The sequence below is a fragment of the Vipera ursinii genome, assembly GCF_947247035.1.
Source record: "Vipera ursinii genome assembly, chromosome: 1".
Taxonomy (NCBI): domain Eukaryota; kingdom Metazoa; phylum Chordata; class Lepidosauria; order Squamata; family Viperidae; genus Vipera; species Vipera ursinii.
This window is the reverse complement of record NC_139512.1, coordinates 189,724,657-189,742,411: the sequence shown is the minus strand read 5'-3', so window position 1 is coordinate 189,742,411 and position 17,755 is coordinate 189,724,657. Positions and strand designations below refer to the sequence as shown.

General features: G+C 40.9%; 1 protein-coding gene across 1 annotated transcript in view; it reads right to left on the bottom strand.

The window, feature by feature from the left end:
• Positions 1–3,939: 3,939 nt before the first annotated feature.
• KMO (kynurenine 3-monooxygenase) overlaps positions 3,940–17,755 on the bottom strand; it is a gene marked incomplete at its 5' end in the record, with an annotated part of 29,824 nt that continues 16,008 nt past the window's right edge. Inside the window, 11 exons of the mRNA XM_083349127.1 lie at positions 3,940–4,187; positions 4,942–5,001; positions 5,118–5,219; positions 5,299–5,381; positions 7,818–7,875; positions 9,968–10,115; positions 10,876–10,997; positions 13,251–13,322; positions 13,426–13,591; positions 14,426–14,513; positions 15,514–15,562. Of these exons, the coding sequence (XP_083205253.1) occupies positions 4,065–4,187; positions 4,942–5,001; positions 5,118–5,219; positions 5,299–5,381; positions 7,818–7,875; positions 9,968–10,115; positions 10,876–10,997; positions 13,251–13,322; positions 13,426–13,591; positions 14,426–14,513; positions 15,514–15,562 (1,071 nt within the window). The 3' untranslated portion in view covers positions 3,940–4,064. The remainder of the gene's footprint in view (positions 4,188–4,941; positions 5,002–5,117; positions 5,220–5,298; positions 5,382–7,817; positions 7,876–9,967; positions 10,116–10,875; positions 10,998–13,250; positions 13,323–13,425; positions 13,592–14,425; positions 14,514–15,513; positions 15,563–17,755) is intronic.

The following is a 17,755-nucleotide window of genomic DNA, read 5'->3' as shown; positions in this document are numbered from 1 at the left end:
TGATAAATCAGGCAAACCATATTACAAGTGATGAGATATATGAACAGAGTTCTGTCCTGGTTTACTCATTGCATTAAATCATTTTTATTAGTTTGGTTGAATTGGTTAAGTCCACAGGATATAAGCAAATGCAAAACCAAGCATTATATGTGACATGGAAGCAGATGAGCTATTTGAAAGCTGTGTATTTCATTTTTGTTCTATTCACATATGTAAATCCCAAATTTTTGGCACTGTAGACATCAATTGTTGCCATGATAGTACATGATAGGCAAGATAGGACATTACATGAGGAATAGTATTGTCACAACTGATTTTAACAAATTTTAATTAATAGAATGGTATATGAATTAAACTAATTGGTGGGTAAAAAAAATCCCTGTAGTTCTACAGGAAAAGATTGGTTTGAAATCCTGCATAAGGCCTTCACTACAGTGAAGAACAAGTCAATGCAAAGAATCAGGCAAGCTGTATGCAACCAAAAGGAAACAAGGTACTGTTTTCCCCCGAAAATAAGACCCAGTCTTATTTTTATTTTTTTGCCTCCAAAAGAGGCACCAGATCTTATTATCAGGGGATGTCTTTTCCAAGGTCTCACCTCATGGCAGTGGCACCAACAGCCCTGCCCAGCCGGCCCACATCTGTGGCCACTCGCTGCCACTCATGTGTGTTGCTCCCGGCCTCCATTTCACTGTCAGGGGTCTTCAGGAAAGGCCTCAGGAGGTTCTGTGCACATCAATCTGCAGCCCGGTTCTCAGCTACAGAGGCCTTTCCTGAAGGCTTCTGAAGGTGAAATGGAGGCCGGGAAGCACCACATGTGACCATCTAGAGCTCCATTCTTAGCTGCAGAGGCATTTCCTAAAGACCTCTGATGGCAAAATAGAGGTTGGGGATGACACACGTGTGTGAGCAGTGGCAAGCAGCTGCGGAAGAAGTGGGCCAGTGAGGCAGGTGTCGAGGCATGGGAGGCTTGGTTGTAATGGTAAGTGGGTGTAGAGCACATGGGGTATCTTTACCCCCACCCCCTCCACCCTAGCTTGATTTTTAGGTGTGCACCTCACCCCAAAACTAGGGCTTATTTTTGAAGCAGGGCTTATATTAGGCCCACTCCCCCAACTCAAGCTAGGGCTTATTTTCAGGGTAGGTCTTAATTTTCAGGAAAACATGGTAATTGCAGTCACTTTAACATTGTATATTAAATTTTGTCAGTTCTGAAGATGCTAGGCATGACCATCCACGGGAAGGGAAAATGGCGAAATAACAATTGCAACCTAAACTCTCCCCTTTTGTATTAGCATTGCAATGTATCATATGTATATGTATGTAAGGAGCAGAACTTGTATTGTGAAGTCACAATGTGCATAGCATTGTTTTCACAAAATTTTGGCTCAGTGCAGATTCCAGGTACTTAATAAGGTACTTGATAAATGTTGTTAATGCATCACTGAAATCAATAAAACTTTTACTGATTTAAAGCCATTTCAATTTGTAACTATGTAGCCATGCTTGCAATTCTCAGCTATACATTGATACCAATAAAGCCCATGTATATTTCAATTTGTGCTCAAGCATGCCTTATGTGTTGAAGTAGTCTGAGATGTGAAAGGGGTTGTTTGGTATCAATTTTATTTCCCCTTAAATATGAATAGATAGAATTTTCATAAGTTTAAAGACAAGCAAGAGAACTGGAATTATATAGTATATGAGATTCAGGTATGTAATCTGAATTACCACAGATTCAAATGTACTTCAAATTTCCCTAGTACATGGTCTCTGCTCCACTATTCTTTGCATCTTTGGCTCCCATCTCATCTGGTGGCGCAGTGGTTAGAATGCAGTACTGCAGGCTCCTTATGCTAGCTCCCAGCTGCCAGCAATTTGGCAGTTCAAGTCTCACCGGCTGAAGGTTGACTCAGCCTTCCATCCTTCTGAGGACCCAGATTGTTGGGGGCAATAGGCTGACTCTGTAAACTACTTAGAGAGGGCTGTAAAGCGCTGTGAAGTGGTATATAAGTCTAAGTGCTATTGCTATCTTCTCAGCCTCTTCCTGCTGGCCCTTTCACCTACCAATCATCAAAGCACAGTGATTGATTGATTGATTGATTGATTGATTGATTATATTTATATGCCGCCCTTCTCCCTAAGGACTCAGGGCGGCTCACAACAATAAAAACTAAAAAAGAACATGAAAATACAAAATACAAAATTTAAAAAAGAATTAAACAGTAGATATGTTCAATACATAGTAATTTAACCCTACAAAACCAAATTTAAAACCAGTCAGTCCAGGCCCGATTGTTGAAACATCCATGTCTTCAGGTCACGGCAGAAGGACCGAAGGTCAGGGGCCATCCACAGCTCCGGAGGCAACTCATTCCAGAGGGTCGGCACGCCCACAGAGAAGGCTCTCCCCCTAGGGGTCGCCAGCCGGCATTGCTTAACCGACGGAACTCTGAGGAGGCCAACTCTGTGGGAGCGAACCAGGCGATGGGAGGTTGACAATGGCAGCAGGTGGTCTCGCAAATATCCTGGGCCTAAGCCCTGAGTCCTTCGGGAGAAGGGCGGTATAGAAATATTATTAAATTAAATTAAATTAAAGGTAATTACTAGTACCCAGAGGACAACCAGAAGCCAATGAAGCTCGTGCAGGAGTGGAGTAACATGGGAGTATCGAGGAACTCCCATAAGTACCCACCACAGTGGTACTCAAAACCCTCTCTGTGGGCACGTGCGCCATTGCCCCAGTCCCGCTTTCCCCCACAGCCCCCTCCTCACTAGCAGCCACCCTGGAGGAGAGTCGCCCCCAAGCGCGGTCCATGTGGAACAGCATAGCCAATGACATGGCAGCTGGGCAGCGAGGACAAGACTCCAACCTCATGCCCATCATGCTGTGGGGCGCAGGCAGAGGGTGTGGCCACCATGGTGCTGCTGGGCCACCTGGGTGATCTGCAGCAGGCCGTGGAGGTGGTGAGGCCCTATGGGTGAACAGGGTGGGGACAGAGCGGGGGCAGGCTGGGGGCTGGCTGGGGGGTGGCAGCGGTTTTTGGGCACTTGGTCTCTAAAAGGTTCGCCATCACTGTCATAGCATCTTCTCACCAGCTTGGCTGCCTCCCATCTTTCTAGGATTGCCTCACTGACCTGCTCACTTCCAAATCTTCCCAGTGGCCCACTGCCTTCTCATCTTCTCAGCATTTGCCTGCCCATCCTTTAATCTTCTTGGAGTACTTCTGTGAACTTGAAAACTGTCCTGATTTTGATGTTTTTCCACCATATTTTCCAGGCATTTGCCTGCTAACCTGCTGACCTTACCATCCTCCCATCTACCTTAAAATCCATTGAGCATGACATTGAGATTTAGAACTTTGGATGACACTAATATCATGCAAACTGAATTTCACTGTTGCCACAAAACCTGAAAGAGCGTCCAGATCATATTTTGAGGATGCACAGGGTGATAATTACAGAGGAGATAATCATTACCTTCCTATTGCAATTATTGAAACTGTTCTAGCAGAAACAGACAATTGGATTCCAACCAACAACTTTATTTTTTTCACGATACTAGAAATTGAGAAAATGGAATACCGGCATTATATGATTTCTTTTAAAGATGCAGAAACAATTGAGTTAGATAACTCCAAACATTGCCATAATGATCATCTTATGGGAGGGAACCAAAGATGAGGTGGTAGAACAATCTTAGAAAAGCCCTAGCATCTTCTGTCAAAATGTGTTGATGTAGCTGGGATAGTGCAGATTTCTTGCAAATGAAACACAGGACAGCAATGAGTTATGTGGGCTGTACACTGCAGTTGCAACACAAACAGAAAAGCGATGATAAAATACAAGGCATATCCATATCTAAAAGTGGCTTATGACATGTTCACTGATAACAAAATAGCACAGAATTTCTCAATATGAACAGGAATTTAGGTCTTGAATCCAGCATTCATCTACATCTTATGTGTTTTTATATTTGAAGGACCAATTTCTAAAACAGAGATTAATTATTCAGAAAGCATTCATTACTATCTCAAATGATTTCTTAAAATTTTCCACCATTTTTAAGTATGCCTCCACAAATCATCTATATGAAAGTCAATTTTGGGTAACTTTCCATTTCTGAACAGATAGATGCCACTCACTGCTGCTGCTGCCATGGTGAGGAAGAGGCCTCTATTGATCACCTTTAACAACAAAAAAATCTGCATTTTAGTAAAATATCTGAAAAATATTCTAGGGGGAAACAATTGCAATTATTTTGCCAACATTTTTAGGAAGACTTAAATCTGGCTATTTAAGGCTATTGGTCTGAACACACATCAATGTCAGTCCGAAAGAAATTTAGATTTGAGTTCAACAAGCATTTCTTGCATCCTTAATTACCATTTTTATTTCTCTGTTATATCGCTCCCTATTTTCATCTGTCTCTTTATTTCACCATCAAACTAGGCAAGATATGGCACAAGGGAATCTGCTCATGATGAGCATATAACCATCCTAGTTCATTAATCCTCCCAGAACTGTTTGGTGAAATTGGGCTCACATTCCAGGAAAGAAGAGGGTCCTGGAAGGAAGAGATTTCAGGGTAGCCCCAGTAATATTCTGCTGATCCTGAACAACCTCAGGACTCATAAATTCTAACTAGGGGATTATACGTAGTGGTTGTCCTGGGGTGTCTCTGGTCATGCTCTCTGTCAACCCCAAGCCCTGACGAGCAAAGAGGGGATGAGTCAGGCAGGGCCTTCAGGCAGGTCTACTGGGAAACTATTTGCACCCTTACAGTATGTATAATTTTATGGTACTAGACATTCTAAATGTTCAGCTTTATTGAATCTAAAGTGAAGACAGATATACTTCTCACCTTCCTCCTATGCATTTGCCACAAAAATAAATGCTTATTGTAGCTACTTTAGGCAAATGCATCTGAATGTAGTTTACCTTATTCTGCCATTTCCATCTTTGCACAGCTTCATGGTATCGGATTCTGGAGAATGTCACCTGAAGGAGGTTACAAAATCAATACAGGAACCTGGGCGTATCCCAGAAGGAAAAAGTGGACAACTGGGAGAAAAAATACGTGAAAAATCCTGCAGTATTAAGCGTTAGAGTCTCACCATAGTATACAGAGGAATGATAATAGAAGGCAGGAGTACATGAAGCCAATTGTCTATATGCTTTCGGAAAATGAACCACCTTGAATTCACATGTTCCCGCATCTGAAATCAGAGAGAGAGAGATTTGCATTTGGAGGCATTGCCCATAATTCAATGGCCAATCAAATATTATTTAACTTACCTCTATATAATTATACATGGCTAAATCTGAAATTGCATGATCGTCAGGTACCCTTAGCTTTGAGAACATTGGAAGGCAAACACCTAAGGAAAAAGCAGGGACAACACAGGCTTTCTGTAGAGAGAAACTTTGATATGCCATAGAAGATGCAAATAGAAGTTGCAACTAGTTGCCATTCCCTGATAAGCATTTGTTATGTGCTTTTTCACGTTCAGTTTACAGCTTTATGAGCATACAATGTCTAAGGATACAGTCTATGAAGTGTTTATATTTATATACGTGTTTAATATTCTACTTCAGTCCTTGTCAACTCAGGTTCTGCAAGAGATTGCAACCAAAAAAATTAACATTTTTTTAAAAAAAGCTTTGCATTTCACAGTTCCTGCAGTGTTGAGAATTTTTATAGACCATTACTCAGCTGCTGGCCTGCCACTAAGGCACATTTTTCCAAAGTCATGTATAAAGCTGTCTATATTTTTGTACATATTTCTTAGGGTTAAGACTTTTAATAGCTTCACTATTCAATATTGTCTGTATTTTTTCACAGCCAGCCTTTTCTTTAAATGGAATGAGATTACCTTTAAAAAAAATTAAACCCCCATTTTAGCTTAAAAGTTTAGTATGTCTGCCTTGTGTAAGTTTTTAAAATTTATGAAAGGAAAGATTTTAAGAATGATAACTTTTTGTTTTTTCAGGAAAGGTAGGGGAGGGGCTAAATCGTTGCTCATTAGCATATTATACAGAAGAAATTTGTGATAAGACTTTTAGGTTTACTTGTATATGGGAAAAGAGCTGCCAGCTTGGATTGCTAAATTCCAAACTACTACTACTTCTGCCAACAAGGGGTTTTGCCTGGCCGTATTTTCTCTGTTTCAGTTATTCTGGAGATGTCGGTGCTATTCAGCCTAATTCTTATCCTACTGTATGTCCCCCTGGCTGTTCCATTTTCTGCCCTCTGAAGCTACACACCGCCATTTCTTTGCAGTGTTTATCAGCTGCAGCTTCCTCCCAATTCACCCTGTACCCGGCTTTTACAGCTTTTCCAACTGACACATCCCAGGCATGGAGGAAGCGCACAGGCTGAAACAGGAGTCGGTCAGAATTGCTCCTTTTCATTTTTCCTCTATGCCTGCAATTTGCCAGCCAGGTTCCCACGCTTTCAAACCCCATCAAGCAGTGCAATTATATTTTCCACCAACAGGTGTCACTCAGTGAAAGAGAAATAAAGGCAGGGAAATCCAACAAAGGCTTTTTTAATTTGACTACATTACACTCACTCACTCACACTAGCTGGTCTCTGTTACTGTACTGAAGCAGAAGAAGGGGGCTGAACTAAGAAGAAGCAAGGGGTTGGACTAGAAGACCTCCAAGGTCCCTTTCTGATAGAAGTAAATGAAAGGTCTCCAAATTTTAATATCGAAAGAGAAATTTAAAGCTGAATCTGTTGAAGTGGAAATTTACTAGGTGAATGGAGATGAGAACCAGGAAAGGAGAGCACAAAGAAAGGATGCTAAGTGAAACACGTAGGCAAAAATTAGCTGGGTCTTAAGAGTGGGAAAGGAAGACGACAAGCTATCAATACATCTGTAAGAGAAGATAAGTAGCAAAACAGGAAAGAATCTATGATTTTCTAAGAGGTCACAAAAAGGGGGCTAGAACTCAAGCAACTGCGCATGTGCAATTAGGTGATTAATATTAACTGACACACCTTGCATAAATTATCTCTTAATTTTAATGTACATGGGACGTATGATTTAGCATGTAGCAGGAAATATGTAGGAGGCGGTCGGAAAGAGTGTAACCTCATAGTACCTCAGCCAATGGAGAAAGAGGAGGGATGTGCGGCCGGGGCCAGGGATGTATAAAAATGGGAATATTTTGGGTTGAAACTTTGGAGAGAACCAAGTTTTGATAGCTTCTCTCCCCACTTATTGCAATAAACGAAACAAAATGTGAAACCAACATTGAATGATGTAAGGCCATAATTCATGCAAAAGGTTACCCAACTAAGTATTAACTGACATGGTGATAATTTTTGTATATCTCATTTTTTCTATGGTAATAATTTTTGTACATCTCATTTTTTCTATGATGATAATTTTTGTATATCTCATTTTTTCCTACGTGTTTCATTTTTTTATAACTGCTATTCTAATAGCAAATCCTTCACAAAAGTTATTGCATATTGTTGATTAAATTATCTTTCCGTTGATATACAATATTATGGTACTACTCCCAAAGTGGTGTTTTTAGCCATCAAACCTCAAATGTACCCTTTTCCCAAAAGGTTTCCACAATTTTGGCCACTACTGTACATGCAGGATCTATCAGACTTTACAATCTGCCCAGCCCACAGAGGTTGGGGGAGTTGATTCTTATGCAGTTTTGCAGAAGGAGAAGACAAATCCTAAATATGTGGATGGAGTAGATGATACAGATACTGAACTTATTTCATATCAAGCCATTTTTAATTTGCATTTGGTAGAATATTGTTTTTTTTCTATCTGATAGACACTTACAGAGGTCATTTTGAAACTGGTCCATCAGCTCATCAAAGACTAAACAGTCTTCAAATCCCTGGGGGGAAAATGCAAAGAAATTGTTAAATAGCCGGTTCTTAGGTGCAGGAATGAAGACGCGAAGCTGAGTACAAGGTAACTCATAGTTTATTTCGTGCAGAAACTGCACTGGGGGAAAGGCTGCAACTAGCCGCAATATATAGTCTAGCCCCTGGGCAGCAGCCAATAGGTTTGAATCAACCATTGCCGCCTGGAGATAGCCATTTGCAGCACAGGAGACTTGTAGTCTGGGTTGCTGGAGAGCCGTTAGCTGCTCCAGCAACCCAAGTGGTATTCTTTAAGAGCCCAGTATATAACACCCCTCCCCTCTTAGACCAGACCATAATAACAGCAATTAGTCTCAACAATTGTCAAGACTCATTATCCAAACACACTAAAATAAAAGTGATAATAATAATAAAAGTAAAAAAGTAGGTTGCAATGTTATTAAACAACGTCTCAATGAATAGGCTTCAAAATTGGCACTATTAGACAGTTACATCATAGCACTAGTTCTGTAGCGTAGTGGCAACAGGAATTACAACAATATATAGCTCTTTATTTTACAACATAATCTGCAAGATATGAAGGAGGCTTGTGTGCCCTAGAGGAACGTCTCGGAGTTTCCATCACTTTGTGGTCTACCAGCTTACCCAGTGGGCTGGGTAGATTTGTGTCCCTTTGTGCTCATGAGTCAAGGGGATTTGATGCACTCTGGCTAGCCTCTCCAGGTTGGCCCACCCCAGAGTCAGACTGTTCAGCAGAGTAGGCACAGTGGTTGCTGAAGTTTGGTAGGCTTGCTCCTTCAGGGGACCCATGTTGTACTCCAGGGCTCCCCAGTTCTCCCTCCAGTTGTGCCTCAGTTAAGAAGGATAAGTCCTGATAGTCCATGTGAGGACTGGCTTGGACGCAAGTTTGAGGACCTTGAGAAGGACTTATGACACAGTCCTCACATAGTGGAACTTCTGGAAACCGTTTCCTGAGCTGATCAATGTGTCGACTGACAACTCGCCCTCCCTCCAACCCCACTTCATAAGATAGGGGTCTGGATGCCTTGGTAATTTGACCAGGAACCCACAGATTCCCATGACCATAGTTCCTGGCCCAAACCCAATCGCCCATGTGCAGCCCACTCAGGGGTTTTGGTCGAGAGGCTTCTGCTGCCACTCTATCTGGATGAAACCTGTCCAGTAGTTCTGAAGGACATTTGCCTGTAGCAGTGCAGGGCGTAGAATGCTGGCAGAGTAAAAAAAATCTGTCAATCTGTGATACCAGTCACCTGTAACAATGTGCTTGAGTGCCTCCTTCGTTGTCAAACTAGCCAGTCCAGAAATGGAAAAACCTGGAGTCTTAGCAGCAGAAGCGATACCAATATTCTACACTTACATCCTGAACTTCCTGCTATATCACTACTCTAGTTCTATCTTCCATTACTTTTTAGTCGCTCCTTCTTCTCCACTCTTCCCATGCTAGGAGTAATATATAATCATCTCTAGTGTATGCAGTAACTCTTGATTTCCTAAGACAAAGCTCATGATACCTTGGTTCAAATTCCCCAAGAAGGCCCCAAAGTAGACTAAGCAACACAACAAGGAATTGAATCCTACTGATGATTCAGGAACAATAGTGACTATAAACAGCAGACAGCCACTGAGCAGCTAGAGGCTAATACAGAACTTATAGTCCCTCCTACTCCAAATCCATTGTGTCCTTTTCCCACATCTCCCTCTTTATAATGAAGATTTTGCCTTCCTTTTCTCATGCTCACTTGTTAATGGATGTGGCATGTTTACATTCTCTGCATTCCTGCTCCGAGTCTCTCCTGCCCTAAGAAAAACCTGACACCTCACGATCCCTTTGCCCTATTGCTTGGCAGCTGTCCTCTTACTCTCACCCCTTTTTTCCTTGTTCTGTGAGCAAATGCAGAGGAAATAGGGTACCGCTTTTTTTTTAATTGGCTAGCTCCTCCACTCCTTCAGATCAGCAGTGAGGACACTTCTGCAATTATCTGAAACTGCTGCAGGGGGTGGAAGTTGATACCTGCAAAGAAGCACTCTTTATTGAGAAAAACAAACAACAAAAATTTCAGTTGCAAGGATTCTTTGACTTACAGCATTCATGCCTTGGCCATAAAAGGGTACAACGGCATGTGCAGAATCTCCCATTAGCATGCATTGAGAGCCAATATGATACGATGAGCATTTCACTGACACCATCGCCTGAGCTGGTAGCACAAAGTAATCTTGCATCAGTTGGCGCCTGAAATTTCAAAGTGCTGTATCACTGATTAAATGCTAAGTAACCATTACCATTTGATAACTGATTGGAATATGGATATTTATGCACATATATGAATAAATATATATATATGCATTGTCTTAAACTAGTTTTATTATTGATCTGCATTATGATATAACATTGAAAAAACTCAACAAATGTATAATTAAGTCCTAATATAAATCAAAGATTCAATAAAATAGAACATACAAATTGGGGTTGGAGGACAGCTGAACTGTGGTAGGTGGTTGTTTTGATCTTTACTTGCTTTTTTAACATTCAAAGAGTGTTTATTTTTCTGAGTTAAATTTTTATAAACCACCTTGCATTGCAGGACAATTTATAGAAAACCCATCTCAGAATTATTATTTTTTTAGAGTGAAGACTAAAGTAATAAGTGGAAACTAAGGCACAATGGTAAGCCCTGCACAAAGAACAGAATCAATGACTTTCATGTCTATCATAATCTCTGCTAGAGCTTACTCTGTCATTTGCAATAGCTCACTGATGCTTAGAAGCTTTTATTCTAGATTAGGGCTTGTTTTGTTTTGTTTTGTTTTGTTTTGTTTTGTTTTAATTCATAGTAGCAGTATGAATTCACTGAAGCAGTAGGCATGAGCTTAAATGGACTCCAGAAGAGGGTAGAGGACAGGAAGGCCTGGAGAAACATTGTCCAAGGGGTCACGATGGGTCGGACACAACTTCGCAACTAACAACAACAACAAGATAGATTAAAACTTACTCTCCTATTAGAGGGACTGAGTCTGGAAAATAGGTTTTGAAGAAATTCAGCACTTGCTCTCCTGTGGCAAGCTTTTCAAAATCATCAAAGGACATGAAGAGCGTACAGGTGAATGATTTATCCTGTGGATTAAAATGGGTAAAATACATGAAAACTTGAAAAGAATTTTGATTCAGTCCAATCCTAAATCTAGTTCCCTGCATGATAAAGAAAATAAATATATATTGATTCAGTTTTGTTAAGTTCACTTATTTAAATACCCATACAGAATACATATACACATATATTTTTATATATCTAAATTCTATAATTTTCTATGCTATTCCTTGAGGCTTTCAGTAAAAAAAGAGGGTTCCACCCTTTTCAAAGCTACTGCACTTACTTTAGGGGCTTCCCCCATTGCTTGATTGAAAAGCTATCCACCTTCTTGAAAAGGTAGAAAACTACAGCACTATATCCCCATTGCCAAACGCTTATATTTTATTGGATCTGTTAATTGCTAGTCAGCCAACCTTCCTGGCTGACAAAGTCTACAGTTTTCTTTATCTTGAGGGTGTTCCTGGGTGATGTCAAAAAAATGCTACTTGGGCTACTGCAACAACAGTACAGCTAAGGATGATTTAAGCCTGTTTAAGGATTGGCAGATTGCTGAAGGCAACCTCTTGGGGACATAAGAACATGCTGTTGCCCAGGCATGTTATTAGATGCTTGTGGGGAGATCTAAGATGCAAGTGGGGAGATACCCACAAATTTTTATCTGTCATCTTGGTGAACTTGGAGATCATTAAGATGAATGAGATGTTAATCACATTCCAAGGACTTAGTAGTTTGAAAATGAAACAGGCATTCAAAAATGAAATATTTATTTATTGCTTGCCCATGTTTGGACAGCAACCATCAGCAATGTCAATCTACTCATTATCTTTCATTCCACATTTTTAAAAACCCACTCCAAAACTGTCTGTTAGAAACTAAGTGTGTACAGAATATATTGACGTCATCTGCCCACAGGTAGAGAGAAAGGATGGACTATGTCTATCTAGTAGTCTATCAAGTCTGTGAAGAAAAGCAAGTTGAGCAATGAAATAATCCTTAATCCTATCATTTGAAACTAAAGCCAAAAAAGATAAGGGAGTGAACAAAGAGAAACCTGGTCTTTTCTAACCTCTGAACCACACACTTCTACTCTATGATTCTGAATTACTGAAGGGTGACTTATGTTTGTTTGACTGATTTTGCAGGCAGCCCTCTAGTGATATACTGTAGAATTCAGCAGGAAAACGCCTAAAGTTGGGAAAGAAAATAAATCCTTAGAATAGTTTCATTACTGAATCACGTCTGTCCAACCTGGGTGGAACAGCAAAAGCTCTTTTTTAATCTATTTTAAGAAACGAAATAGAAAAGTTAGTTTTGGCTGTTATGAGATAAGTTTTGCAATTACTTCATTTTTTATTTGATAAGATGCTACCTTTTGGAAGGAAGAAGAGGACACAATAGGTAGTAATAGCTGATACTTAACTCCATCTGTTACATTCTTCCTTCACTGCAAAAAATGACCATTTGAACTCTGTTCTTTTCTAGACTATGCTATACTGCATCACAGAGAAAATAGAAACTTCTGAACTCTTATACACTAACCAAGCTTTTAAAATAGCAATTCTGATTATTGAAATTAATTTAACATCTTAGTGCAGTGTGCAGGTGGTGCTTTCTTCCCTCCATTTTGTGACTCCTACTAAAATCACCCTTCAGGCTGTAATGAACTGGGCTGGGAATGTTGTCATATATAAGAGAACAATTATAAATGAGTGAATCCACTCAGGCAGTTCAGTAGTTGGAGGAGTCAGAAATTACCTGCCAGTAGCAATAAGAGAGGATATACGAATGGGAATGTACTAATGAACCATGAATGGAGTGTAGGAATGGAAATTGTATCAGGAAAAATTTAGACATGCAGTTCCAGGCATGCAATGCCTAATACTGTGTGCTTACAGGAAGCCAACATTGGCTGGAACTGATTGTCCAAACCCTGATTCCAGAATATTAAAGATTTTTTATTTTTTATTTTAATTCCATTTATGTCCAGCCCTTCTCCGAAGACTCAGGGCGGCTTACAAGCTTAGCAGTAGCCTTCATTCTATGTATATGCCTGCTTATTAGGGCTTTCACACACACCCCAAGCGGCATTATTACAAAGTCAGCTTAATTGCCCCCAACAATCTGGGTCCTCATTTTACCTACCTTGGAAGGATGGAAGGCTGAGTCAACCTTGAGCCTGGTGGGATGCGAACCTGCACTAATTGCAGGCAGCTGGTGTTACTTAAGGAGGCATTAGCCCACTGCTCCACCAATGAAAGATGCATTAGGTCTCTTACCAGGTTTGGCAGTGCAATCATCATGAATGTGTTCCTAGGCCAAATGTGAAGATAGTTTGCCTCCATTGCAAACTGAAAGACCAAAAAAAGTAATGGAAAGATATCTGTCAATGTGAGTGTACCTTTTGAACTGAAAACAGGAGAAACAAGTTCACCATGAATTTTCACTACCTACATCTCCATTTTTTGGAGGAATTTTCAGTTCCAGGTATCCATGTGGAATATACACTTGGCTGTAATCAAACCGTGTTTGTCTCATAAACTGCTTCCTAACTGTGGAAAAAGCTCCATCACAGCCCACAATTAAGTCACAGGTGACCTCTTTAGTCATTTGGTCTGATCTTTAAGAAAACACAAAAAGTACCATTAGTATGTGTACTCAGGTATTTATAAGGTATAAATAAATATTGCAGTATATTGAGTAGTGATTGAATGTGACTTCTGTTTGCTTAGATCTTTCTTGAAGCACTAAGTTTAAAGAACATACTTTTTTTCCTACTTAACTCTTTCAGATTTGGGGAAAAGGAAGTAAGGGAAGCTATTTCTGAAATAGGAATTTTGACATCCAGTAGTTATCCTAAAATGATTTTTTAAATTTATATTTTAATGTAACAACTGCATGTCATTAGATGTTATTGACAATAAAATAAGGTTTTAAAAATCAGGTATAGATTTGTCAGTCCTGTACTCCAATATTGTTCATAATGGGTTTTGTGTGAGATGATGTTTTCAAATGGTCGTTCCAATATGTTTCCATACATTTCATCTTATATCTTTATTAGGCGAAGAAGAAGAGGATGAAGAGGAGACTGAGTGAATGTATAAAATTGGCACTTTACATTAGATTTTATTCATTTTAAAAAAACATGTTATTTTGTGAAAGTATAAATCATTGCTCATTAACAAATATATCCTAAAGTCAGCAGAAGTCCCTCCATCCAAGAGGTTATATTGTCAGGAATTTATGAAGTGCAGTACTCTGGTTGTTGATTAAACATTTTGTCATGTTTGGTTAAATTGCTAATCTTTTCTAACTTGGGGGTGGGAAACTTAACGATTTTTCAATTCACACAAATACAGGGCCCCACAACAGTTGGAAAGAGTCAGTGTGGCCTATTGTTTGGGTACTTATTAATGATTAAAGTGTGCTAGGAAAATTGGAGCCATTTGATTACCTTGAAAAGGTCAGTAGCCCTGAATCTACATTGCAGTGAAGCAGTTTGTGCTCAAAGTTTAATTTAACATTGGGATACTTCTCAGCAGCTGCAAATAGAGGAAAAAGAAACAACATGAAATCTAAACATTTAGACATTTATTTTCTTAGAGGTAGACATCTGAATAACTGTTTGCAAAAATATTTCTGTAATAAACACATTTATAGAATGTAATACATTTTTTAATCATGTCATTTTTTCTCACCCAGTCCATTCACTAAGATCTCTGTAGTTACATGTGGGCAATTTAGCCTGATACATACGTGCCAACATAAGATTTGACTTTTTGCTCTTGAGGTGATATATATGCATCCACTTCCTAACTTCCTGCCTTCACCTTCTCAATAATTCTAAGTGTTTATTTTGCACCACAGAGACCTATCATATGGTGAAAAACAGGTCACTCTGGCCTACTCCAACATACTCATTACTTGCCCACTGTAAGCAGCCAGGATTCTACCAATTCTGAGCAACTTTCTATTACGCCTGGTGAAAGTGCTGTTCTCCTATTCTTGGATGGGGGGTGGGTTAGTAACCTCTATTGGTTACTAACCCACCCCCCATGGTTAGTAGGTTAGTAACCATTATTGTTTTCTGCAATCTTTTTTTTTTTTGCTTACCACCAAATGTTTGTGTTCTAAATTCCAGCATGCTAGACATTTAAAGCAAAATGACTAAATAAACTCTCTGTCTTGTAGCTGTTGAGATGTTCAGCTTGCCTGAGCTTGTGGAGGTGTGTTACTTTGAAAGAATATTTAAACCTAACAATCTGGCGTTTGACAAGCAGCAGAGGGCTAATGGGTTTTGAGAGTTGGTGTCTTCAGAGGACTTTGCTGAGGTGCTGATTTTCCCTTCTCTTTCTACAGCATCCATAGACTGCTTGTGGTCTTTGTTCAAGCAAAAGGAGAAGAAGACACTCATTCTAAACAGTAAATAGCACATCCTTCTTATATCTTGACTCTATCTGAGTAATGTTTCTACCTCAAACACAACGTAATTTTAAATGTGATAAATTGAGAAAGGATCAAAACAGATTAAGCCGCACTTACCAGTTAATAACTCCTTATTCAAATTTGCTCTATCTATAGAGAGAATATACTGTTAAAAAACAAACAAAACAAAATAAGGCAGAGAACGTTTTATATGTTTAAGTATATTTGAATATATCCTTTTACAATACACTTTTTCCAATATTTTAGCAATAGAAATCTTAGATTCTTTTCATGACCAGAGACCATGGTTAATAAAGTCTATCCCAAATAATTATCATCTTGATCTGCTGGAGGACCCCATATTTTCTAGAACTCTGAGAACAGTGCTGATGGGAATATGATTTCCAGAGTCAATCTTGTTTGTAAGATAGGGTAAGGGAAGTCACAACACAGACCATAGCAAGTGAGGCTATGAAGATATGAAGGAAGCCAACAATTAGAAGAAGCATCTCCAAATACGTAGAAGAAGGCAATAGAAGAGCTCTTCTGTATTTTTACCAAGAGAACCACATGCACGTGGCTGAAACTTCAGACTCCAGATAGTGAGACATCATCACCCCTAGGTCAGAAGGCACTGTTTTAGATACTGGGGAGTAATATTGAATATTCACAGGTAAATCTGGAGGTGAAAGAACTCGCCAGACCAGAATTGCAAGGACATCTAGTCTGTGGTGGTACCACTGCTGAAACTGTTGTAAATTTTTAATTTAATTTTTAATTTAATAATATTTCTATACCGCCCTTCTCCCGAAGGACTCAGGGCGGTAAACAGGGCAAGAATAAAAATACAGGATTACAAAAGTTAAAAAAATGATTAAATACATGCCCATATACTAAAAATACATCTTAAAACCCCAATAAAATGACAGTAACAACCCCCCCCAGTCCCCTCATCAGGCCAGGCCAGCTTGTTCAAAAAAGTATGTTTTTAGCTCGCGGCGAAAGGAGCGAAGATCGGGCGCCGTCCGGAGCTCAACCGGTAGCTGATTCCATAGCTCCGGGGCGCCCACAGAGAAGGATCTCCCCCTGGGGGCCACCAATCGACATTCTCTGACCGGTGGCAACCTGAGGAGGCCCTCTCTGTGGGAACGCACAGGGCGGAGGGAAGTTGATGCCGGCAGCAGGTGTTCCCTAAGGTACTCCGGACCCCTGCCATGTAGGGCTTTGAACACCATTACTAGTACCTTGAATCTCACCCGGAAGGCAACTGGTAGCCAATGCAGCTCACGGAGCAGAGGTGTAACGTGGGAGTATCGGGAGACTCCCAACACAACTCTTGCAGCTGCATTCTGTACCAGTTGGAGCTTCCGGGTGGTCCTCAAGGGCAGCCCCATGTACAGAGCGTTGCAGTAGTCTAGTTGAGAGGTCACGAGCGCATGAGTGACCGTGCATAGATCATCCTGGCTTAGATAGGGCCGCAACTGGCGCACCAGGCGAGCCTGGGCAAAAGCCCCCCTAGTCACAGCCCCTATGTGGTCTTCCAAGGTGAGCCGTGAATCTAGGAGGACTCCCAAGTTGCGAGCCCTATCTACGGGGGGTAATAGTTCACCCCCCATAGAAAGAGGTGGAATATCCGAATAAACCCGGGATGAAGGTATGCAAAGCCACTCAGTCTTGTCGGGGTTGAGTTGAAGTCTGTTCCTCCCCATCCAGACCCGAACCGCCTCCAGGCAACGGGACATCACGTTGAGGGCATCACTGGGGTGGTTTGGGGTCGAAAGGAAAAGCTGGGTATCATCAGCATACTGATGATACCCAACTCCAAAACCACGAATGATCTCACCCAGCGGTTTCATATAGATGTTGAACAGGAGAGGCAAGAGGACCGACCCCTGAGGAACTCCACAAACGAGAGACCTCGCGGTCGACCTCTGCCCTCCTGCCAACACCGACTGCGAACGTCCCTGGAGATAGGAGGAGAACCACTGTAAAACCGTGCCTCCCAGTCCCCTGAGACGCCGCAGCAAGATACCATGGTCGATGGTATCGAAAGCCGCTGAGAGGTCTAATAGGACTAGAACAGAGGAATATCCCCTGTCCCGAGCCCTCCAGAGATCATTCACCAGCGCAACCAATGCCGTCTCCGTGCTGTGCCCAGGCCTGAAACCCGATTGGTACGGGTCTAGATAATCTGCTTCATCCAGGACCAGAGGGAGCTGATGCGCCACCATACTCTCAACAACCTTCGCAAGAAAGCGAAGGTTGGAGACGGGACGAAAGTTGTTCAATACAGCTGGGTCCAAGGCAGGCTTCTTGAGGAGAGGCCTCACCACCGCCTCTTTCAAGATGGCGGGGAAGC